Source organism: Mustela erminea, chromosome 3 (genome assembly GCF_009829155.1).
Source record: "Mustela erminea isolate mMusErm1 chromosome 3, mMusErm1.Pri, whole genome shotgun sequence".
NCBI classification, from domain to species: domain Eukaryota; kingdom Metazoa; phylum Chordata; class Mammalia; order Carnivora; family Mustelidae; genus Mustela; species Mustela erminea.
In genome coordinates, this window is record NC_045616.1 from 71,064,265 (window position 1) to 71,089,051 (window position 24,787).

At 39.5% G+C, this 24,787-nt stretch overlaps 1 protein-coding gene across 5 annotated transcripts in view; it reads left to right on the forward strand.

Annotated features, from left to right (window-relative positions):
• The window catches only part of ADAMTS6 (ADAM metallopeptidase with thrombospondin type 1 motif 6), a 313,953-nt gene that overhangs the window by 274,897 nt on the left and 14,269 nt on the right, over positions 1–24,787 (forward strand). For 3 of the 5 annotated variants that reach the window (XM_032336135.1, XM_032336133.1, XM_032336132.1), the window contains 3 exons: positions 5,925–6,101; positions 8,517–8,673; positions 20,458–24,743. In XM_032336135.1, coding sequence (XP_032192026.1) covers positions 5,925–6,101; positions 8,517–8,673; positions 20,458–20,567 — 444 coding nt within the window. In that variant the 3' untranslated portion in view covers positions 20,568–24,743. Of the gene's footprint in view, positions 1–5,924; positions 6,102–8,516; positions 8,674–14,551; positions 14,688–20,457; positions 24,744–24,787 lie in introns of those variants that run through there. The other 2 variants (XM_032336134.1, XM_032336137.1) reach the window with 2 other exon arrangements.

Here is a 24,787-nt window from a genome sequence, read left to right on the forward strand (position 1 = left end):
ACAATCTGAGAAAACTGTAGGGGTAGGCATAGGTCAAGAAATGCTGCCATTATCATCTCAAAGATTCTAGTTGAACACTGTCTGTACCATCATCTTTATTCTTTGGATCTTCCTCAGGAAAAAGGACCTAAGCTTTATGCCATATAGGCTTTCCTATTTATTTTCCAAAGGAGTGGTCCACTCTCACACTTCCATTTCCTTACTTTACTAGGATGGCCACTTCTTCCCTAGATGGATTAAAAATAAACGAAAGTAAGTAATATTAAGTGAAATAAATGTCTGAGTAGCTATGGAGACCAAAGTGAGAACAAGGAGCCTATTCTACCTAAAGGAACAGAATACCTCCCACTAATGAAAAGAGGAGGTCCTAGCAGCAGAGCAGGGCATATTCTATCTTTTTTAGTTAACTGCTACAAATATTTCACACAATATTCTTTTGACACGCCCCTGGAAACTTCCCTCTTTTTTCAGCCCCTTCCCCACTTCCAACTATCAGCTGTCTGAGCTGTGCTAATCACAAGGGAGAGGTTCAACTGGTGAAAACATGTTGCAGCAAGAGGAATGTACCCTTTGACCTTTTCCTTTTCTTTGCCAGCGCTCTAATATAAAATTTCCATTGTTCCAAAGCCAGGAACCATTTTTCGTTTTCCCCATCAGTGAAACCCACCCCGTGTTTATGGCAAAAGAAAAAAAAAAAAAAGCCAAATTACCTTGGTGGAAAATGGCTCTTCAGCAATCTTTTGTGAAAGTAATGAAGGCACGGCTTTCCATTTCCTATAATCTAGCTTCACTCTTGGGATCACCCATGCTATGTTGGACTTAAATGGTTTTCTCTTTTTGCCCTCTCTTGGCAAATAACTTTTAAAAGCATTGCTGCATTCTGTGGATGGGCTCCAACAATCCTAAGCCATTCTTTTGATGTATTGGAATAGTTTCTTTTGACTCCCACAGAGCAACCATTGAAAAAGATCTGTTTCTTGTACTTACTCTTGGACAAGAGGATAACTGCTGGCATCATATTCAATTGATTTTATAGGATGTACATTCAGGTAGCATTACTTAAGAAGGACTGAGGGGTATGGGGTGTTGGAAAGGGTGGAAAACCTACCTTCAGGGGACTGTGCTTTGTATTTGAAGAATCGCCTTGCTGATTCTTAGGTTCTACTCTGGTGCTATAACAAAGTGAATTAAACCTATCTCTCCAGAGAGAACTCAGTCCAACCGCAAAATGGTAATTTCTATCCTTTACATATGAGAGCCAAATTCTTTTCCCTGGTGTGGTTCCAAATACTTTTCTCTACAAAATATGTTTTTTCTTTTTAATCATTGATCATTAAAGCTAAAGCATAAATGCATCTCTCATAAAAATTAACCTGAGATGAAATCCTACTGAGATGAAAACACAAAACAAATGGTCTGGTCATATTTTAAATAATTGTGAAATTTTGATTTTATGAATAAATAAGAAAAATAGGTATTTACCTGCAATAAAGAAAAGTAGCGAGAAATAATTTACCAAAGAATGGATTCAGGGCTCCTGGGCGGCTCAGTGGGTTAAGCCTCTGCCTTCGGTTCAGGTCATGAGCTCAGCGTCCCTGGAATCGAGCCCTGCATCGGCTCTCTGCTCACAAAGGAACCTGCTTTCCCACTCTCTCTCTGCCTGCTGCTCTGCCTACTTGTGATCTCTCTCTCTGTGTCAAATAAATAAATATAATCTTAAAAAAAAAAAAGATGGATTGTCCACTGAAATAGTATCTTCTACACAGCAACCTATAATTTATTGTGAGAATGAATGGAATAAATTTTGATGTTTATAACTATGCTTTCATCTAAAAAAGTGAATTCTATTTCTCAACTCAGGATTCAATATCTAATTGTTACTAATGAATTTTAGTGTGTAGTAAAAAAATATATATATGTAAAAATCTACCCTTTATGTGGGCAGAGACCAATGATTATTTCTGAAGAATGCTCTGAAGCATTAATACCTATTAATCATATACCTAATCATGGCTACATCTTGCTTTTCTAAAATTTCCTATTATTTTATTTTATTTCATTTATTTATTTTTTTAAAAAGATTTTATTTTTGGATCTGAGACAGAGATCACAAGCAGGCAGAGAGGCAGGCAGAGAGGGGGAAGCAAGGTCCCTGCTGAGCAGAGAGCCCGATGCGGGGCTCAATCCCAGGATCCTGGGATCACTACCTGAGCCGAAGGCAGAGGCTTTAACCCACTGAGCCACCCAGGCACCCCAAAAATTTCTTATTTTTTTAGACAGTTAAATAAAACTGAAACTATCAGATGGATAAACATGTTTATCAGAAGGCTAGAGAGATGAAATGTAGGCTGTATAAAGCAGAAGGAAGAAATAAAAATAAAAACAAGCTGAGAGACATCTCTGCTTGAACATCTCTGACCTAAGATCAAAATAATTTGCCAGATAGAGCTCTCTTTGGATGAACCTGGTCTAAGTGGCATCCCTAATGCCTTTACTGTTTTTTTTTTTTTACAAGCAACTGAATTTTATAATCTCCCTTAAGAAGTACAATATTTGCAGAGAGCAGAGGTGAGGCTTTGGCCACAGACATGTAGTATTTGTGGCTAGGTCTGCAGTGTATTTATTGAATCAGAAACTGGCAGAAATGTAGTTTTCAGTCATTCATTATTTTGAGAATCCAGTGGATTATCTCTACTTCCAGTGCAATGGGAAGGAATATCCTCAGCTTATTTAGTGGAGTTGGGCTGTAATTTTCTAAAATTATTTTTTGCCTCAGTAGAGGTTGTCATTGTATTCTCAGTTTTGCGAATAATCATATGTTGTCCCACAGAGAGTTTATGTCTCAATATATTTATCTTTCAGAGCTTTGTTCTGGTAGAAACTTGCTATCTGGATTTATCTGTAAATCTTTCTCAATGCTTCAGTTTCTCACCTATGGAGTAGGTGTGAAAATAGTACTTCCTAACGTTTCTGTGAGGATCAGGTAGAGTATGACATGCAAAGTACTTAGAACACGGTCTGGTGCTTAATAAATATTAGTGTTGCTTTTCTCTTTTTATTCTTCTCCCTCTTGATACTAGTGTTACTTGTTTCAGTTTGGTTTTGGTTTCCTGGGAACTTCTAGACATGAATGAATGAATGGTCTCTCATTGCATTGTCTTGCTCCCCTAACTGTTAGCAGGACTTTGACATAGGCTCTTAGCAAAGACTGCTAGATATTACCACATTCTTCAAATAATAACAGAAGCTTCTTGCTACTGGAAAAAGGTATTCAAATATGAAAAAGCATATGTCTCCAGCTTTTATACACATACATATGCTTTTAAAATGTAAAGGGAGAGGGGAGTGGCACAAGTGTATTTATTAATAAATTTTGCCAATATGGAAAACTAATCGTAGCTTAAAATACTAAAATTGAATTTCTTATCTTTCCTATGTATTTTTGCCTATCTCCCTAAAGTCAGAATTATTCTTCCTTTTGTATCTAAATTTATTTTTTAATAATTAGTTAATACTTCTTATGTGTTCCCATGACTTTGTTTCTGCTGCTGAGAGCTATAATGTGGATCACAAGGCCTAAAATTTAGTTCCTCCTCTACCATTTGCTGTTTCACCTTAAATGACTTAAGCTTTCCTTATCTGTAACTGTTCTCAAACATTTGTGTAAGAGCAATGTCTTTGAAGGCGTTTCATGCGTGAGCTGTGAAACTCTAATGAGATATAAGGTAGTAGTGTTATTATTGATGATAATACTAAGCAATAAGAAAGTGACAGAACTATCTTCTAAGGCTTTGGCTTCTAACGCTGGTGGATGGTGGGGAGACTTCGTGCAAAGTCAGGAGGACTAGACACGAGAGGGGCATGCTCAAGAGACTAGAATCAGGGCTTTATTCATTCTACAGAACACATGCAGGAGATGATTGCATGTCTTGGTTTCTTGAAATATAAAGTATTGGGAGTGTTATGATGATTACATAAGATAGTAAGTGCAAAGCACATAGCGTAATGCCTAACATCCAGGAGACAGTGGGAGTTAGTATTGGGTCTGCCATTTAGTAGCTGCAGACTCTACCACTTGCTCTTAGACTGTTTCCTCATTTTAAAAACAGAGTAATAATTGTCATCTGACAGTACTTTTGTGAAGACCATGTAAATTATAGCACTTAGCACGACACTTGGTGTATACCATGTTTATTAAATGGTATCTGCTATTATCATCATTATTTTTAGTAGTGGTTAACTAACGGAAATGACAGCAGCATTGGCATTGTGTGTGGCACTGGGCTAGCCCTGGAGAATACAGCACATTAGTGTGGAGCGATGAGTCTGAAGAGGTAAGCGTAGCCTTCCTATCAGGATATAGTAAGCATATTTAGAATTTGAATTTTATCTTGTAGACAATAGCAAGCCATTGAAGGATTTTTCTGTTTTAATCATGAGAGCATATAATTGGATTTCTCCTTTGGAGAGTGAACTGAGATAAGAGCAAGAAACAGGAGACCTCTTAGAAAGCCAGTGCGGGGGCACCTAGGTGCAGTCGTTAGGTGTGTCTGCCTTGGGCTCAGGTCATGATCCCAGGGTCCTGGTATCAAGCCCCACATCCATCTCCCTGCTTGGTGGAGAGCCTGCTTCTCCCTCTCCCACTCCCCAGGCTTGTATTGTCTCTCTTGGTGTCTCTCTCTCTCTGTCAAATAAATAAAATCTAAAAGAAGAAAGAAAGAAAGAAAGAAAGGAAGGAAGGAAGGAAGGAAGGAAGGAAAGAAGGAAGGAAGGAAGGAAGAAAAGGAAAGAAAAGAAAGAAAGTCAGTGCAATATTACATGAAGAAAATGATGTTTATCTGAAGTAAGTTAGTGACAGTGGAGACCAAGAGAAATCAATAGATGTGAGAGAGCTGTAGGGGCTCCACACTCACCAGGGAGTCAACTTGAGGATTCTCTCTCATTCTCTCTCTCTCTCTCTCTCTCTCTCACCCCATCCCTCCTTCCAAAATCAATCAATCCATTAGCTTCTGGAAGGTAGGGATAATCTTATTCATTTTTATATCCCCTTCTACTCAGTCTAGTGTAACTCTTAGAGTAGATCTGGAAATTTCCCCTTTCTTTCTTTCTTTTAATGAAAGGTATAGAAACATGTTTTCAAAGTGTTATGGGTAAGTTCATCACTTGACTGAGAGGAAGAACAGATTTTAAGGAAGGTTTCAGATGTGCAGGGGAGAAAGTTGGAGACTTTAGTCCAACTATGTTTAATAGGTGACTCTAGAAAGAGAACATTCCACTTAACCTGGAGAGAAGATAAATAATAGACTTTGTGACCTAGGAAGAAGCATCTTTTCCTCAGTATGAAGGTCAGACTGGTTCAACTAAAGAACAGTCAAAATTCATTATGTTTGGGAAATTCATTATGGACAGAGGAAATCCAGAGATTTTCTGTGCACTAAACTTCACCAATGGCCATGTATGCTTTGTTACCACACTCTAAGAAAACACACCTCAGTCAACCCCTAGCCTGCCTCACAAAGATGAGTTCTCACGGTCTACGAATAATGGAAGGATTCTTTTTGGAAGACTACATCCAGCAAGTAGGAAACCAAAGATTCCACATTCCAAAAATTAGCAGAATCTTATCACAGCTGAATGTGGCCAAGGATAGGGAGGAATCAAGGAATAAACCTACTAATAAACAATAAAAGAAGAAAATAAGTTAGCCAAGAAAAGCAAACTTTGGCGTTAGCCCTTAAAGTCCTTAGGGAAAAAGATAAAAATACTTCTGCCTAAAAACTTAGGGAATTTTCATATCTGAAAGACTTTGCCCAGAATGTAGTGTATATGCATATTGTATACCCAAATACCTTTACTTCAAGAAAGATTTTCCTCCAATTTTCCTGTATCTTTAGAATGTCGTTATTTATTTGTTTCATTTCCAGTGTACTCCCAAATGTGGTCCAGGATTCAAGCATCGGATTGTTCTGTGCAAGAGCAGTGACCTCTCTAAAACATTCCCAGCTGCGCAGTGTCCAGAAGAGAGCAAACCCCCTGTCCGTATCCGCTGCAGTTTGGGCCGCTGCCCTCCTCCTCGCTGGGTGACTGGAGACTGGGGCCAGGTAAGGCAGTTGCACTGGGGAGGCTCCTACGGAAGCAGCACCTTGAGACCCTTGAGTTTCCTGCCTGGGTCGTTATGAGAGCTCAAGAGTTGAGTAACACCACTGAGAAATCTAGGTATGAGATACAAGAATGAAAAAAATGCACACGCAGCAGCTGCCACACATAGACCCATTTAGCTGTGTCTCTTCCATGCCCAAACACTTCCTAATTTTACCTAGTTCTTGGATCTTAACATTTTAACTCAAAATGGATAGAGAAGGAGTCTATATGGGCAGATATTTGAGCAAGCCAAAAAAACTTTGGATTCTAGTCCTGTCTTTCAACTACTTCAAGAACAAATCAGTTAATATCAGTGTCTTAACTTTACTACTTGCACAGTATCTCCTTAACTTCACAGAAAAGTTACGGGCGTTACGTTGATCAGTCTTTGCAATATTATTAATATTTATTCTTCAATGGGCTTCTCTGATGGACATGATGAGTTGGGAAGCCAGTATATAAGGCTTTTCATATGTATTTTTATTAGACACATTTTATGTTCTAATTTACATTTTTTCTTTTTTTATTCTTTCTTTAAAATTTTGCTATCTAATAGACGATCACCTTAAATCCTTTTAAAACAAACTTGTATGTTTGATTAAAAGGAAAATTGAGTTTTATTCTTTTGCATGTCAAAAAGAGAATCTATTAGGTTACATTTTTTAAAAATGCTCCAGAAAGTAGGTTTCTAGTTGGTTATTGCCCTTTTCCTGTGGTCTTATAATTAACCTTGTAACTAGTTGTTTCCTAAAATCTGAGGCCCAAATAAATCATGATACATAACTATACAAGTGTGGTTTTGGACCTGCCATTACTTCTTTAAAATGGTATTGCATAGAAGTAGTTGGCAAAATTCTGGCCAAACTTAGGTATTTCTAGAGTATAGCAGTATCTGGACCTCTTTCGTTACATTTGGGAGAGGGCAAAAGATTTTCAGTCTTCATTAAGGCAAATAAATATACTTTCTCTGTGCTTAGTCAGCCCCGTTTGTAAACAAGAAAAAATATGATCATAACATAGTTAACATTTGCATTTGTATAACAAATCATTAATAATTTGCATTTGTATAGCAGTATTTAATTTATAAAATATTTAAATGGATACACATGACACACATAATTATAAGCAATTATGTGTGTAACTGTGGAAGTGTAAGTTTCATAATATGGAATTGATATGCTATTAAAGAATCAGAACAGACATGCTTTCATAATTTTTATTTAAACCAGGTAGACATTTCCTTCCTTACATATTCTTTGTTGCAATGCACTATTATATAAAAGTCAGTTGAAAGTTTTTGCATGTTAGTGATTTTGCCAAATTTATAGTAATCAGTTACAGATTATTTTTTAAAATATTGTCAAGTCCTTTTCTTCTCATCTGTATTTTAAATTCAGTTTCCTAACATTAAAATTAACTGGTAAAAATATATTCTCAAGGATGCTTTAGTACATGTTTATGGTCCCGTTTGTTCGTCATTTTGTATTTAAACTTTTTTAAAATAAATGTGTCTATGAATATCCTTGCAAGTCCTGTAAGTGCTTTGAGAGTTTTTAACAAATAAATTCAATAGGGCCTCAGTTTGTTTACCTTGTAAACATCACCATCACCTGTCTTGGCACTGGCTAGCTCATCTCCTTGATCCCAAATCTCACAGGCTTTGCTGGCATTCTGGGTGGCAGGCCTAAAGGGTAGACCTAGCTTCATTCTTCAGCCTGGACAGCTGATTAGTCCTAGCTGAAACTAGGTCACTCTGAGAGTAACTTCAATTCGGAAGTAACTAAATTCCTAATAGATGAAAAAGAAGAGGGAGACATGCTGCTTGGTTCACATTTGTGTGACTGACATCTTAGAAAACTCAGAATACTTATTTAAGCTCTTTTTTTTTTTTTTTTTTTAAACTGGTCCCCATCACCAGCCTGCATAGCAGTCACTGTTCTTATACTGAACTCACATTTTGATCAGATACACAGTGCTCCGGTAGACCATCAGATTGTTTGCCTGTAAGCCTATAATAAATAGGGAACACAAGTGATGTCCAACCCCAGAATCTCTAATCTACTTCATCCTGAGGATTTTCTTATTGTACTCCTGTGACAGTTCACCTATTTGGAACTGTTAGAAAAGTAACCCCAAAAATCTCTTGTTCCTTGGGAGCTATATTGCTTCCATTTTCTAGGGTAATCACATGATCTGTGAATTTCCAAACCAGTTCTAGAGGAGGATGACTTAATCATACCCCTCTCCAAGATGAACTTCATATGGACTTTAAAAGCTAATATATATATATGGTATTTGAGAAGATATAATATCTTTTTACCTGCTGAAAATTATTGATCTCAGTATTTTATTTCTCCTTGTGTCTTTGGGTTTAGTGTTCTGCTCAGTGTGGCCTTGGCCAGCAGATGAGGACTGTGCAGTGTCTCTCCTACACTGGACAGGCATCTGTTGACTGTCCAGAAACTGTTCGACCTCCATCAATGCAGCAGTGTGAAAGCAAATGTGACAGTACCCCCATTTCCAATACTGAAGGTGAGTTTCCCATGGAGAAAGGGCCTGTGTGTCTAGTGACTCACCTGTACTGGTTCCCAGGGTTTGAAGAGCTCCATAAAGACACTGTTGTTAGTGTAGTTTGTACAGAGCTTTTGTGAAAGCTGCACATTTACTAGATATGTGATAAGGAAACCTACATTTTTTTTCCCTGACTCTGACACTAACTATATGGCCTTGTTAATCACTTAGCCTTTCTGGAGCTAAGTTGGCTTATCTATACCGTGAGAGATTGGAGTGGGTAACCTCTAATGCCACATCCAACCTAGCATTCTATGTTTGACTTGTGCCAGAATTGAGAGATGATTTCTAATGAACCACAGTTTGAAGTGAAAACTTCTGTTTCTTTTTGGAGAAACATACCATCATGTAGATTACCATCATGAAGATTAAAATTCATGCTTGTTATACATATAATTAAAGCATATGTTTGAAACTGTGTTTCAAATGTTAATTTTCTCATTGTAGAAAAGAAGAAAAAGATAATTACGATAATTACCTTCCAACAGCTGGTATTACTGAGGAGGAAACTGAGGTGCAGAGAATGATAGTGACTTGCCCAAATTAATAGACTCAGGATTTGAACCCAGATACGGCAGAGCCCAAGGACATGTCAGTTTCAACAGTTTTATGCTATTCTTAATTCACTCTTTAAGGATGGTATTTTAGCATGAAAAAGAGCTTCTGGTTATAAAGTTGCAACACTTATAGCTTGACCATCATGCTGAGTCATTAGATTTAGGCTCAGTCATTGCTGAAAGAACTGGCTTTTTAACAGTCCCACAGCAATATATATATATTGCAATATATACGAAGCAGTTTATAGCTTCATTTTAGGAATTTTAGTAATTTCCCCCAAAGTTTTTTTTTTCATAGTGGCTATCATCCATAATCTTCACAGCTGGAGATGCAAAGTTTTCAGGGTGGGCAAAATATATCATTTGCACCTGGACTTACTTCTACCTTAAAGAAATTCTCCTAAAATGGATAGGTGTTAATCTGAGGTTTCTTGAATTATCTGGAGAAACACCTCATGGCCATTTAATCTTCCTGGCCAAATCACTTTTTGTTAATATTAATTTGACATAAGCAGTTAAGACAGTATTTTTAGCCTTCTTAGTAAAGGAGGAAACTTTTAGGAAATTATTAATCCTACAAAATATGACTAATCTTAGAACTATTATTCCCTAAAGCTGCCTACTCATTGAAAAGAAAGAGGATGGCTCTTACGAAATTAGATTTAAAGTGGGTATATCTGTCATAACTTGTTTTGTGTTCTCTTTGGCTTCCTAATAACATATATTGAATACATTTAAATACCTGAAACTATCAGTTCATTTCATCAGCAGCTAATTATCAAATGCTTGTTGTGGCCAGCCTTGGTCATTCATTATAGAAAATTCAAGTGCATTTATAAGTTCATCGTCTTACAGGGAAGATACTCAAGGAGAAAAAAAAGAAAGGAAGGTAGAAGGTGTTATGTGGAGCAGTTAACATAGTGCTGAGAGAGTTAGAGAGTTGAAATGGAAGACTAGTGACTTTAACCTTATAGATCAAGGCAAGCTTCATAGACTAAAGTGGTCTGTGAACTAGCTATTATGTGTGGTTGGAAAAACAACCCAGTGTGTGCCCTGGGAAAGAGGATGAAACGGTTGAATTAAATCATAAGTTGTCATTCATAAAGATATGGAATGTACAGATAACATTGATTTCAAAAGAGAAGAGATTCTTGCATGAAGTTATTATGAGTAATCTAATCTGACTTCTGGGGGGCACCGGGGTGGTTCAGTCAGTTAAACGTCTGCTTTCCACTCAGGTCCTGATCCAACCCCTGAGTTGGGCTCCCTGCTCAACAGGGAGCCTGTTCTCTCCCTCTACCCCTCCTTTCTGCTTGTGCTTTCTTTCTCTCTCTCTCTCAAATTAATAAAATCTTTTAAATAAATAAATAAATAATATGACTTCTGGAAGTCAGACCAGGGAGAGAAGAAACACCTGTTACTAAGGGAGAGTTGGGAGAGACGTTTGGTCGTAGGGGAAGGAGTATGCTTTGGTTACTGCAGGAAAGTAGGAAAGGACCCCCCTCCCCCCGCAGAATCAGGTTCTCTCGACTGTTAGTGGAAAGCTGTGAAAAAACTAGTTCAGCTCTACCCCAAGACAGAGTAGGACTAACGGAGATCTCTTGGGATCTAAAATATGGTTTTTCAGTGGGGTGTCTATGGGTGAAATGGATAGAATCTTGAGAATTGCTTTAACAGCCACAGTTTAGGAATTGGTTCCATTCTAACATTTTATTATGAAAATAATAAAAAGTGTCAAACATAACAGCAAAGTTGAAAGAATTATACAATGAACACCCATCATCTGGATTCCAGCTTCATCATATTCCTGAGCTTGATTTATCACATATATATCTATCTGTCCATCCCTCAAGGTAATGGTTTTAAATACTGTTCTCCATTCACCCAACCATTATTATTTACCTAATAAACATTACTGACTATGTGCCAGGCACTAGGGCTATGAAAGGAATGTGACAAGGTCCTTGTCCTCAAAGGGAGCACAGTTTATTGGGAGTGGCAGCAAATAATTTTCACAATATGGGCACTACTCTAACAAGACAGAAAGAAGTTACCGTGAGTACACTGAGGAGGACATAAGCAGCAGAGGCATCATGGAGAAGGCAAGCTTGAGTGGGGCACTGGAAGGTATGAAACAGTTTGCTAAGAAGACATGGAGGTCTGGGTGTTCCTAGCTGAGGAAGAGTATGTGTAGTCATGGGGCATGGGGGTAGCTCAGTATGGGTGCAATGTGTTGGTAGATGGGCAGGCAGTGGAGATGTGGCTAAAAAGAGAGAGACAGGGTCTTGGTTTTGAGGGTCCTGCATACTGTGGAAGCTAGTTAGGACTCTATCTATAAGTTCTAGAGAACAAGTGAGGGAAATTGAGGAGTGATAAGCTTGGGATGGCGGAAGTGTGAAGGGGCAGTGGGAAGTCAACCTTGTGTAGAAGAAGAGTCCAGTCTTGCGATGAAGAAGGCTTGAACTAAGGCAGGTATAGTAGAAATCAGAAGGAGAATAATGAATGAGAAAAAAAGTATAAAATGGAAAGGAGAATAAAAAGAACCTGATGAACAGTCAGACATGTAGATGAGAAATTTGGAAGTGTCCAGGAAGACTCCCATTTAGATTTTGGTTACTAAATACGGAATTTAGGAATAAATCATGATAAGGAATTTAGGAATCTATAAGGAAGTTAAGCACATTCATCCCCAAAAGCCGTAATAAAATAATGGAATTTGAGTAAGATTTAAAAAAAATAAATAAATAAACAATGGAAAGAGATAGAAGAAATGGAGGGAGGTTAAGACAATAAAGAATAGGGGTGCCTGGGTGGCTCAGTGGGTTAAAGCCTCTGCCTTTGGCTCAGGTCATGATCTCAGGATCCTGGGATTGAGCCCTGCATCAGGCTCTCTGCTCAGCAGGGAGCCTGCTTCCTCCTCTCTCTCCCTGCCTCTCTGCCTGCTTGTGATCTTTGTCTGTCAAATAAGTAAATAAAATCTTTTTTTAAAAAGACAATAAAGAATAATAGGAGATTGAAACTAAAAAGTGGAGCATCAAGATATTACAAATAATAACTAGTAAGAGGGAAATAGAAGTATGGAGGGAAATACAATTTGCCTTGTTCAACATCTGCTTTAGTTTTTAATTCTTGAAAGCCTTCAGTGAAGGATTACAGCATTATAGGCTTGATTTTGACAGACCACCAGCATGAAGGTAACTTTACGCTGCCACCAAGAGTGACTTATGAGACATACTGGGTATTACTGCATCTAAAGTACTACTCAAAGTAATTTTTTGAAGTACATCTGGCAGCTGGGACTATCCTACTCAAGCTTACCTGAAATTCTATCCCAAATGCCATTTTATTTACCTTTATGCAGTTTCAGGTTCCCTTGTAGTTTAAATGGTGAGTCTTTTCAGCCTCTCAATAGCACAGGCCTCTCTGTCATCTAGCATTTATTGCTGCCAGGTAATAATTCCTGGTGTGCCATGAGCTGGTAATCAACCCAGGAAAAGTGTGGTTAATGTGCATTGCTTTACCAGCTCAGGCTGTCTAACAGTGGCTTTACTGTTCAAAGTTGTTCAAATGAACAACTCAGAGAAAGCCTGAACAGCTCCAGAAATCTCATCAGACCCCTAGAACAAAACAGCTCCTGGATTTGAGATTTAAAGTGGCATCTGATGTGTTAAAACCAGTGAAAGAGCCTGGGTGGCTCAGTGGGTTAAGCCTCTGCCTTCAGTTCAGGTCATGATCTCAGGGTCCTGGGATCGAGCCCCACATTGGATTGTCTGCTCAGCGGAGAACATGCTTCTCCCTCTCTCTCTGCCTGCCACTCTGCCTACTTGTTAACTCTTTTTCTGTCAAATACATAAAATCTTTAAAAAAAAAAAAACAGTGAAAGAGACAATGAAGGTCATTTGAAGACTTTGATTTCAAGGAGGTGAGAAGAGTTGTTTTTTCCTTTGCCATTTTCAAAAGCTCATAATGAACCTTTCCACTCAGGTTCACATTCCTGGCTGTCTGGTTTACAGGTAACCCTGGGATTTGTGTTGGGATCATACCACTGAGAGGATGAATGTGGGTGGCATCCAGGGAATCAGAATGGGTAAAGGGAAACTGAGAAAACAAAGAAAGAGGAATGGCTTAGTCCATGGTGAAATGAAAACTGGAATTAAGTTTTAAAGTTGACATCATCTTGCTTTGACGATGAAAAGTTGGTGGACTAGTCCCACTGCAATGAATAATGTCAACTTCCCAAGTGAAACTTGTTAGTTTATCTTTTTCCGGTCTGCCTATCTAATGTATCAAGGGCTCAAGTACAGTGTTTTTAGGAAAAATCCTGAGTTCACACCCCTAACCCCCGACTCCTGCTCCACAAATTCACATGCACAGCCTCTGCCATCTCACCTCTCACTAGGCTCCGCATCTCCCTGGATGGTTTGACAGAGGCACAGCTGGTTGCACTTTTGTAATCCAAAAGATAGACCCTACAGTGCTTAAGTGGTAACTCTCTACTTACTGTGTTCTTCCTCCGAATCTCAGGAAGAGTTTACAGCCTCACAGGGTGTGCATTCTCCATAAAAAGATGCTGAGTGGTCCAACCTGGTCATGAGAGGCTATGTCCCTATGTGCCCCAGGTCACTCCAATGATAGCTAGGCTTTGTAGCGTTTTATGAAATAGAGGCAAGAGCACTACATCTCAGGAGTTGCTCTTGTACTCCTTGGACCAAGCGAAGCCTTCACAATCACAATGAATCTAAATCCAATGGCATCCTAAATTTATAAGCCTCTGTTCAGTGTGAGTATTTTAAAATCATGTGTTTTAGGTCAGAGATTTGAAAGATTAATGTAAAGCATCTGGGGAAAAAACACATTGGCACATCAATAATAAGTAGATTCATGTGTTGCCTGTGAAACAGGTTGTCTCATTTTATCATTCAACTCTACCAAAATCCAGATTACCAGTGAGACCCACTCTAGCATACCTGGCAGGTTACTTCAGATTCTAATAATGGGTCTATTTCACATTGTGGGGCCTAGGGGTTGGCTTTCAGCCCTTGGTATACTCCCAAGTGTCCTTGAGAAGAATTAAGGAATACTCCATAAATTGTTCTCCCTACTAGAAATATCTGGCCTTGGATAAAGTGATATTTTATTTTCAGGGAGAGGTGGGATGTAAAAAAGAAGAGACTAGTTAGGTCCACAAAATATTTCCTAGAGACCTCATGCTAGGACCTCTTAATCTTCCCATAGCCTCACAAGAGAAAAGGTAGAATGAGTGTCTTATCTTTCTCTTCCAGGACAATACTTAGCTGGTACATGATGATGGCAGAAGAGAAAAATCAAGCTCCTTCATCTTAAAATCCTTGACCCTGCTGACTTAGATTCCACTACTTAAAAAGCAGTATATAAGTGTATCTGACAGTGAAGACCAAACCTTCCAAATAGATTAATTAAAAAGTAATTATATTGCAAAAATATTCTACCTAAAGGATTCCTTTTTTTTCTTTTTTTTTTAAGATTTTATTTCTTTATTTGACAGAGATCACAAGTAGGCAGAGAGGCGGGCCAGGGGTGGGGGGCAGGGGGAAGCAGGCTCCCTGCTGAGCGGAGAGCCCAATGCTATGTGGGGCTCAATCCCAGGACCCTGGGATCATGATCAGAGCCAAAGGCAGAGGCTTTAACCCACTGAGCCACCCAGGCATCCCTAAAGGATTCCTTTTAATAGGTCTCCTAGTATAATAGTTTATTTACAGATTATGTTTTCCTTAGGTATACAGAAGCTTTTGGTTATTAAGTATTTTAGAGATTATCTAGAAATCGATGCCTACTGAAGATCATTCAGAAACCAAAACAGAACATTTATTATTATTTTGATTTCAACAAGAAACTGTGGTTTAATTATGCAGAGCTTTTCCAGAATGGTTTTTATCATAAATAGTAAGCTGTACTATGTATTAATTCAAGGGTGAGAAGATTATTTTTTTAAGTTATTTAAATTCCAGTTAGTTAACATAAAGTGTAATATTAATTTCAGGTATAGAATTGAGTGATTTGTCACTTACATTGTTTCTTTTTTTTTTAAGATTTTATTTATTTGCCAGAGAGAGAGCCAGCGAGAACAGGAACACAAGCAGAGGGAGTGGGAGAGGGAGAAGCAGGCTTTCCACTGAGCAGGGAGCCTGATGTCAGACTTGATCCCAGGACCCTGGGATTGTGACCTGAGCCAAAGGCAGACGCTTAACAACTGAGCCACCCAGTCTCCCCACATTATTTCATATTTTTAATGGCTTTGAGAATGAAGCAGGCTAGTAAGTTTTACAATTAAGCCTTCTTGACTATATCAGCAGAATGTCAATGAGCCAATTCAAGAGCTCAACAAGTCGATCCTCTCTAGGTAAGCTACAAAGTGGCAGATGGGCTGAATGGCCCAGTATAATTTAAAACTTTTCCGAATATAGTTAAGATTACATTCAGCTTTCTGTAATAGTGGGCATTTAAAACTTCTTGGTGTGTCTCAAATCACCTTTCACTTATGTCATTTTACACAATTGAAGGAGGAGGATAAAGCTGAAGAGAAGTGTTTAGGCTATTTCAAATACCTGTTAAAAAACCCTACTCATTCTCTAGTCACCTGACTGACTTAGTCAGTGGAACATGCAGCTCTTAATCTTGGGGTTATGAGTTTGAGCCCCCTACCGGGTGTAGGTTGTTTTTTTTTGTTTTGTTTTGTTTTTTTAATTCCCCTTTTTTAAGGTGGCAAAGCAAATTTTCTGGTGATGATCCCACCCAGGGTTGACTCACGACGTTTGGTATCTGCCAAGAATACAGAAGTCTTAACAGGCAGAAAACATTTTGTAGTTCCATGCCACCAAGAATGCTGCCAAAACTGAGGGGTTCAAGCCCCAGCTCTTAGACTGACTAGCTCTGTGACCAGCCTAGTTTTCCTAATGTTTGTGAGTTTCAGTTTTACCATCTATGTAAATCTGATGTCTTATATACATCAAAGGATTAGATATATAAGTATGTAAAATCGCCAGGCAATTCCTGGCACATAGGAGGCACTTAATAAGTTATTTTTAATGTGATCGTTACTGTATCAAACTCTTATGACATTAAAAGGCAGAGAATAAAAGACCAGTCATGGTTGACCTTTTCTGGTAAATAGATTTCCATAGAAATAGATTGATTCTCCCTGTCTGGGCGTCTCTAGAAGGCAAAACCAAGAAGTAGGAATGGGGTCTTCCTCAGGGATCTTCCTTTGCGCATCAAAGCTGCATGTCCTCAGGCAGCCCCAGGGTCTCCATTTTAATGTCTCATCAAAGCCTATTGTCCCCATCTTGGCATTCCCAACCCTGGCTCCTCCCCCATCTCTCTCCACCCTATACCATTATGATTTACCTGCTCTCTGTTTGATATATTTTGTTAATTTGCTCATGCATGCTAATGTGTAACCCTCCGTGAGAGCCTAGGTACATTGTGTTAGATTGATCTCAGAGGCAGATGTGTTAGTGGTAATAACGAGAGCTAAGGGACTGAGTGATTCCTCTGTGCCAGGTGCCAGGGGAGAGGGTTGAGGGGCAGGGGGCATGCTCTTTGTAAGCACTATGTCATGTGTGCCTCACTTTACCACATCCTATGAGGAGGTCTTGTCACAGATCTCTACTTCACAGATGAAGAAACTGAGGCTCAAAGAGGTAAAGGAACTTGGCCCAGGACAATCAAATAAGGGGAGGAAGTAGCTCCAGAATTCACCCCCAGGACTCACTCCAGATCTGCCACCCCTTACCACTGTGTTATGGTGCTGGGGCAGGTTGCATGAGTTCTTCAGGAGCGCCTGCCTCTCTAAACTTGATCCCGCTCCCAAGACCCAAATGACTTCCTGCTTTCAGTCAAGCTGGCTGGAATCAACTTAGTCGACAACAAACTTGAGAGGGGTATTGAAAAGTTCAGAGAGGGACAACCTGGCAGCTGGCTTCCAGCCTACCCCGAGGCTAGACACTGCTTGTGGCCAAAGGACTGTGCTCTGGGCCTCTGCATGATGAGTAGAGTCCTCTCATTTCCAGCATGAAGCCGAATCTCAAGCTATGGATATTTGTAATGGCCTGGATGGGTGGATGGTGGGGTCATTGGAGGGAGGAACAACTTATGAATTTTTTATTCATTAGTTATTATCTGTCATGGAATTGGATTCCCAGGTCTAAATCTAGAAGAAAAATCTATGCATTTGTTTGTATTTTGCTCAACTCAGTATTTTCCTAGACTAGCAGCAACTCTTCCAAAAATGGAGTAATGAATCTCCCAATAAAACTAAACCCCAGAAAATACTGACTTATGTCAATAGGACAGCCTTTTCTCAGTAGTAATCTAAATAATACGCCAGCAGTAGTCTATCTATTACTGTCATCAGGTGGTACGAAGTAATAACTAATAGTGGTAGCAACGATTGTAATTCAATGTCTTGTATTTATCAAGTGCTGACAAACTGTATACGCACTGCTCCAGGTGGCATCATAGGATAGACGTGTTATGTGTGGAAGTAAGAGCTGTCATCATCCCTGTTTACAGAGAGGGAAACTCCGGCACAGAGAGGCTGTTTGTTCAGAGGCATAAAGTCAGTAAATGAGAAAACTAGGATTAAACCAGCGCAGCCTGGCTTCTCATTTTATTTCCTTGTACTATTAAAGCAACCAGTCCTCCTCTCTCTGTTGTTTCTCAACTAAACGATCTTTATGTTTTGGCTAAAATTTATTTTGTACTTGACGCGATCCCATCAAGCCCCACTGCCAACTCGGAGGGGTGGTCTCTGCTGGCAGCCTGCCCCATTAGGATGGTGATTTTTTTTTAATATTTTATTTATTTATTTGACAGAGAGAGAGATCACAAGTAGGCAGAAAGGCAGGCAGAGAGAGAAGGGGAAGCAGGTTCCCTGATGAGCAGAGAGCCTGACTCAGGGCTTGATCCCGGGAACGTGGAATCGTGACCTGAGCCGAAAGCAGAGGCTTAACCTACTGGGCCACCCAGGCACCCCAGGATGGTGATTTAGAATTAAAGATGAATGATACTTTGTTGACTTTTCTCATGTTTTTTTAAAAAAGATTTTATTTATTTATTTGAGAGAGAAAGCACAGAGGGAAAGTGTGAAGGAGAAGCAGACACCCTGCTGAGCAGAGAGCCTGGTGCAGGACTTGATCTCAGGCCCCTGGGATCAAGGCAGATGCTTCACCCACTGAACCACCCAGGAGCCCTTCTCATCATTTTAATAACTGCTTTACCTTGACAATATATTCCTCTTGGTAACATGGATAAAACTTCCCCCCACCAACATGAAAATATTCTTAGTCTAAACCTGTTTTGGGGGCGCCTGTGTGGCTCAGTGGGTTAAAGCCTCTGCCTTCGGCTCAGGTCATGATCCCAGGGTCCTGGGATCGAGCCCCATATCGGGCTCTCTGCTCCGCGGGGAGCCTGCTTCCTCCTCTCTCTCTGCCTACCTGTGATCTCTGTCTTTCAAAAAAAAAAAAAAAAAAAATCTTAAAAAAAAAAAATTATAAAAAAAAAAAAATAAAAAAAAAATAAACCTGTTTTGGTTACTTTTTACTGGTCATGACAGAGAGGAAAAGGAAGAAAAAAATGCCAAGTGACCTTCAAATTAAAATATGTGGAGATCTTTTTGCCTCAAATTCATACTTGATTCATAAAATATCTTCTGATTTCTTTTTTAGTACAACATTTAAAGAAAGTTTTCTTGTCTCTCTGGCCTTCTTTCAGCCAAAGCTTAGGTTTACTGAGAATCCTAGTGTGGAAAGTTTCTATTCAAATTTCTAACTTTTACTCTCTTTGTAAGTCAAATTGTGAGTAAAGAAGTTCAATGGTGACAGCGTTTATATTCACAGAAGATTGAGGGCTCCCGTATAAAACTTAAGTCTTTCACTGAAAGAGCCTGGAATGTGAGATCAATAAAATTGTTACCTTACTTCTCAATAATAATGGAAAACTTTCCCATTCCTTCACATATAATTCCTCAAGTTTCTCATAGATGCCTTCTGTACCATGTATATGATCTCTTAGAACTTCAGTGCATTTCTGAAGCCAGGGGAAAAAAACTTGCAAATAACCCAGCAAGCAGCAAAGACAAAACTGTCCCGTTACATTGAACTTCACCCAGGGTTCTGCCTGATTCTAATTACCTTCAGCAGTTTACCCAGGATGCCTCAGTTAACCACCTGGAAAAATGAGGGTGGAACTTTGATTCTGGGAGGCATATGGAAATTTAATTACTAGGTTTACAAAGTATTTTAAAATCCCCAGATAAAAGTGACCAGAGGACTAGAGAAGAACATCATTATTAGAAGTAGCGGGGTCACGTGGTGGTGAGAGGGGTGCTGAGGATCAAAGACTGGTGTGCCTGTCTCTACACTGGCCCCTTCGCCCCATCTTCTGCAAGCAGCTTCAAGGGGAGATGGAGAAAGATTCATTTATTCACCTTCTGGCTGCAAGAACTGCAGACCTCAACTGTGGCAACTCTAGCACTGAGGAGAAAATACACATAGGAAAAAAGAAGGCCATGTCTCACTTCCAAATTAAAAAAAGACATTTCTACATGTTTCCATAACCCACAGACTGCTGCCATTTGAGGCCAACCCCTCAAAGTTTTCCTCTTTGTCTAGTGTAGTGGCTGAATCTAGGCCACTGTCAGCAATCCTTTTCATTCACCCAGGCCCATCCCCACGCCTCACAGATGCAGAGATTCTCTTGAGACATGTGTACTTTGGTATCAAACAATGCAACTCATGTTTGATTTTGGATAACCTTGCACTGCCGAATAAAATAACCCTTGAGAAAGAAGCAATAAAAGCGCTGTAAGAAAAATGACTCATGTTTCCAAGCTGTCTAAAGTGATCACTTATCCCAACAAATGGTAATTCTTTCAAGACACAGTGGGCATGCACCATAGTTATAAAAGTCTGGGAGAAAAGCCTTGCAATCATTTTTTTTTTAATTGTGTTAAAAATCTATCAAAAGAATGTTTCTAGTAGGCTGTACCAGACAGGGTATGCTTAAAAACAAAAACAAAAACCACATGGATGTGGAAGCCAAGGTGGACTGGTGCAAGGGGGACCTTACCAAACACACAGTCCCATTGGCTTGTTTATGCACTTGTTTATGTGCCTCTAATTGTTTTCCATTTTCTGCCCCCATTCGTTAGAGTGCAAAGATGTGAACAAAGTGGCTTATTGCCCACTGGTGCTGAAGTTCAAGTTCTGTAGTCGAGCATACTTCAGACAGATGTGTTGTAAGACCTGCCAAGGACACTGACCCACCGAAAGCCAGAGAGAGCGTCTTGTCATTTCATCGTGGAAATGCGTCCATCAAAGAGAGTCACCCAGAGGAAGAGGATTGATGTCCTTGCAAATGCATTACCCTGTGGAAAACGTAACCACTGGTCAGCCCTAGCTGACAGGATTTCAATATTATTTTAACTTCTGTGAAGTGGGATTTATTGATCCAAAGTGCTGGACACGGTATTAAGGAGGGAATGCCAGATCAGAGAGATCCAAACAACACAGGGAGACTTGCTTACTATGGAACGTCTGTGTTCTTTCGAGTAAATCCAATAGCCTGTTTACCTCCTTGGACCATTAAGATAATTTTTATTATGGACTTAGCAATGACACTGAATCCATTTGTATTTAAAACTGTTTAAAATGTAGCTGTTATGACTTGGTCAACTATGGAAGTAAAAGAAGATTCAGAAATCTTAAGTCATAGCTTAAAAATATTTACTATACTTTATCTCACTACAACAGCACCACAACTGAAATTCTAAAATGGGCTTTTAACTGTAATTTAAGGAGCAATTATAAATCAAAAGTAATGAAATTTCGTATGATTTTTCTTCATTCCACTTAATTTCCTTAGGAATAACCCCCCTGTTCTGAACACTGCTGTGAGCCATATATAAACTATATTAAACCGAACAACAGTGAAGGAATTAGCTGAAGGCAGTGCATCAGTTACTGCAGCTGTGCGAGTCTATAAATCCTGTGCTAAAAGACTGTGGCCAACTTGCCATTGTGCAAGTGAAGCTGAGATTTCCATTAAAACTTTAAGAGAAAAACATTTCGATTTCATGCAGAAGCCAGACCAGGGGTATGGTAGAGACCGAAGAAACAGGCCCTTTGCTGCCATCACACAGGATGCCTCAGTTCTTCTTTGGTTCACCCCAACTCAGTTGTGTTGACATCCTCACCGGCCACAGAACAGCTTCTGCCCCGTTGGACTGTTGCACGCGTGTTGAGCTTACTGAAATGATGCCGTGCAAAAGATAGACTGGCTCAGTAACAACCAGGCAGACCCTTTTGCTGACAATTGTGATGGGTTCCAGATGTCCCTTCTTTGATATGGCAGAAGGGCATTTATTTATATGAAAGCAAGTGTGTGTGTGTGCGGGCGCTTTTGAGTGTGTGGGTTAGATGAGTGTGCTTGCACATAAATGTGCTATTTTTGTGAGTTTTAAAGTAGGCAAGGGATAACAACCAAAGAAGAAAAACTCATGAAGCCTAAAGATCATAAAGCATAATTTTAATAGTCACTCAACCAACTATTTTGTATTTTTTATGGATACTCTGAATGGCAATCAAATGTGAAACCAAGTTTCTTGGGCAAGTCAAATTCTAGAATCAAATCCAGAATCCTAAATTAAATCAGCTAGCTCGTATTTTTCCTATCCACAAGTAATTTCGTGTCATGGCCATCAAAAGCTTCAACAGTGGGATCAAAAGAAAAGGGAAAAAAAGAGGGTACTTATTTGTATTTTGTACTTGAACACTTGTAGCTTGCAGCAGGTTCTTGATGAATGTGCTTTGTATCCTACAGGTGTGTACACCGTGCTACACCAACACCTCAAACTCCAACCAAATGGCTACTTTGTAAAGATACTACTTGCAGTAAAGAGTATGTTTGACTTAAACCCGTCACTGTGTGTGCTCAAACTACATGTCAGGTGTATAAGCTACGCCGTGACCTAAGGTAGAGGTTAGTTTTTTTTTGCTTTTTTTTTTTTCCCAGAAAGGAAAAGAGACTCACAGACTTCAAAAACCAACCTAAACTTCAGGTTTGCTATGGACAGTCAGCACGGGATGTTCCGCACACTCAGTCGTGGTCATCCCTATTTTCTCGCCTGCTTTCTCTCTCAACACCACAGCTCATGTCCCTGAGCTTGCCAGAGAAAGCTACTGACGATACACAACAATTGCCAGGGCCCCTCTGTATACTGCCCTGAAAAGACGAGCCAAAGCACCATCTATTCAGTGAAGGGGAGGCAGCCCATGAGCAGCGTGGCCCCAGCACTGAATTCCCTCCGTCCCTTGCAAAGAGCAGTTAACTTGGTGCTAATATGCCCTGGTGAAGTAAATAAAAGATGAGTACTTTTTGTGGCATTTTAGGCATAGGTTTCCTGTCAGGATCTGTTTTTCCCCAACATAAATATCAGCTCATGTTTGTATTCCAAAAAGATTTCTTACATTACTGACTTAAGTCTATTCTACACCTCACCTGGAAACTAACGTTGTGAGGACCGTTGCCCTGGGCTCCCTTGACTAACGGTAGAAGAGGGGAGAGCTAGTGTTCCCCCAGAAGTGTGCACCAGCCTCAAGGCCAGGAGCAGAGGGCTTCCAGGCGCAGCATCAGATTACTCCGCTAGAAGGAACCAAGCACAGCATGTAACAGGACTAAACCTGAGTGGGGAAACAAATCATATTCTACAGCACATCACAATACCGCTGCTAACTGTGCAGTCAACCACATGGCTACGTGATATGCTCTCTTCCTAAATATAGCAATAGGATTGTCAGTGGAGGCTGAGCCACCATGGCAGGCCCTCCAAAGTACTGTGCTATGTGGACTACTTAGGGAGGCCCAAGGAAACTGGTACCCCATGACTGAGAGCAGTATCTGCCACTGGCAAAAAGTCCTGCCGAAAAAGGAAAGGTAAATATACCCAACTGATTAAAGCCCTTAAGATACATATGACTCCCCAAACAGTCCATTTCATTAGGAATTTTTTGGAGTGAATGTCACATAGGTATCCTTAATAATACAGAATGAAATTACCTTTGTATTATTGTGATTAGTTGTTGCTTATTATTTTATACTCAGTATTAATGTGGTACACTGTTACTTTTTTTTTTGCTTTTGTAAATTATATTCTAATTTATTGCCATGTTTCCTAACACTTGTCCTACATTCATTCTCCTGCTTGTAATGAAAATGAGAAAATCATTGTAACACTTGATGGAGTGAAATTCCACACCAGGCACAGATTTTTTTTTTTGACATAGATAATTTAGTAAAAATAAAAATTCAGCTTGTAAGAATGATTCAGATGAAAGTTGTCTATTCCCTGAAAAGCTGGTGTTAAACTTGCAGTAGGAGGAATCTATCCTTTGGAATACCACACTACACTACCCAAATTATCCAGGTAGTATCCAGGATTGAGAGAATTTGTTGTATCCTTATTACCCTCCTCAGAGATTTCATTTATTTTTATTTCAGGACTATTAAATATAAGGGCTTTGGGTATTTCTGGTGGATCTCTATCCCCAGAGGCCACTAGTCAGCTATTCTAACCCTAGAAAGGAAGACCTGATTGACCCATGACTCTTTTGCCTTCCTCTTTCTTTTGCTTTCCATGTAAATTCTTTAGCATAGAAGAGGTTGCAAGACATTTCATTATGGAAAAGGTGCTGGACAAAAGTATTGACACTTGTAGAAGGATCTTTCTACTTAAATTCAATAGGGAGCATAGGAACATGAGGGGCATATTTTTCCATCTCCAGACATTTCCTCTCAGGCTAAACTAATGGTTCAGCCACTGCTGAGCTGGGGTATACTGTCACATGCAAAGGTAACTCAGCAATTTTTAAAACTCGGCAACTAAAATGAAGGTAACCCTCCTGCATGCTTAGCTATTTGAGTATGTTCATAATGACAATTTCATCAATTACATAAGAAGATGTGGAACGCCCAGGCAGGTTGTGCTTCAGTCTGCTTACCTCCGTATCCACACATTCAACTTGATACACTAGAAGAAATCAGGTGCGATGATTAAATAGTCTTGGAGAGTATTTCTTCAGGGTCATTCTAGGAGTCAAAAGGGGCTGGAGTATTATGAAGGCTCAGTGAATGAGAAGACTGTGGGACCAGCTGTATCATCTTCCCACTGGATTTGCAAAGGGTAGTTCTGCTAGAGGTTGGGAAGGGGGAAATAATGAGAAATAAGGTTTGCCTTAGCTTAGATTCCTCAGATGTGAGTCTGTTTGTTTACAGTTGTTTTTAAGCTTCCAGTTAACTGTTTTCTCCCTTTGAAATATCTAAAAGGTTCTTTCCTACTTAGGGCCCTGATCCAAGGACAATCCACCCTTGTGGAGATCTCTGCCACTCTCCAAAGAGCACTTAGGATCATCCTTGAGCGTTTATGCTCCAAAAGGCCAGGTGACATTTTTTTTTTCAGGTGAATTAGGAAGAAAGTTAGGTAT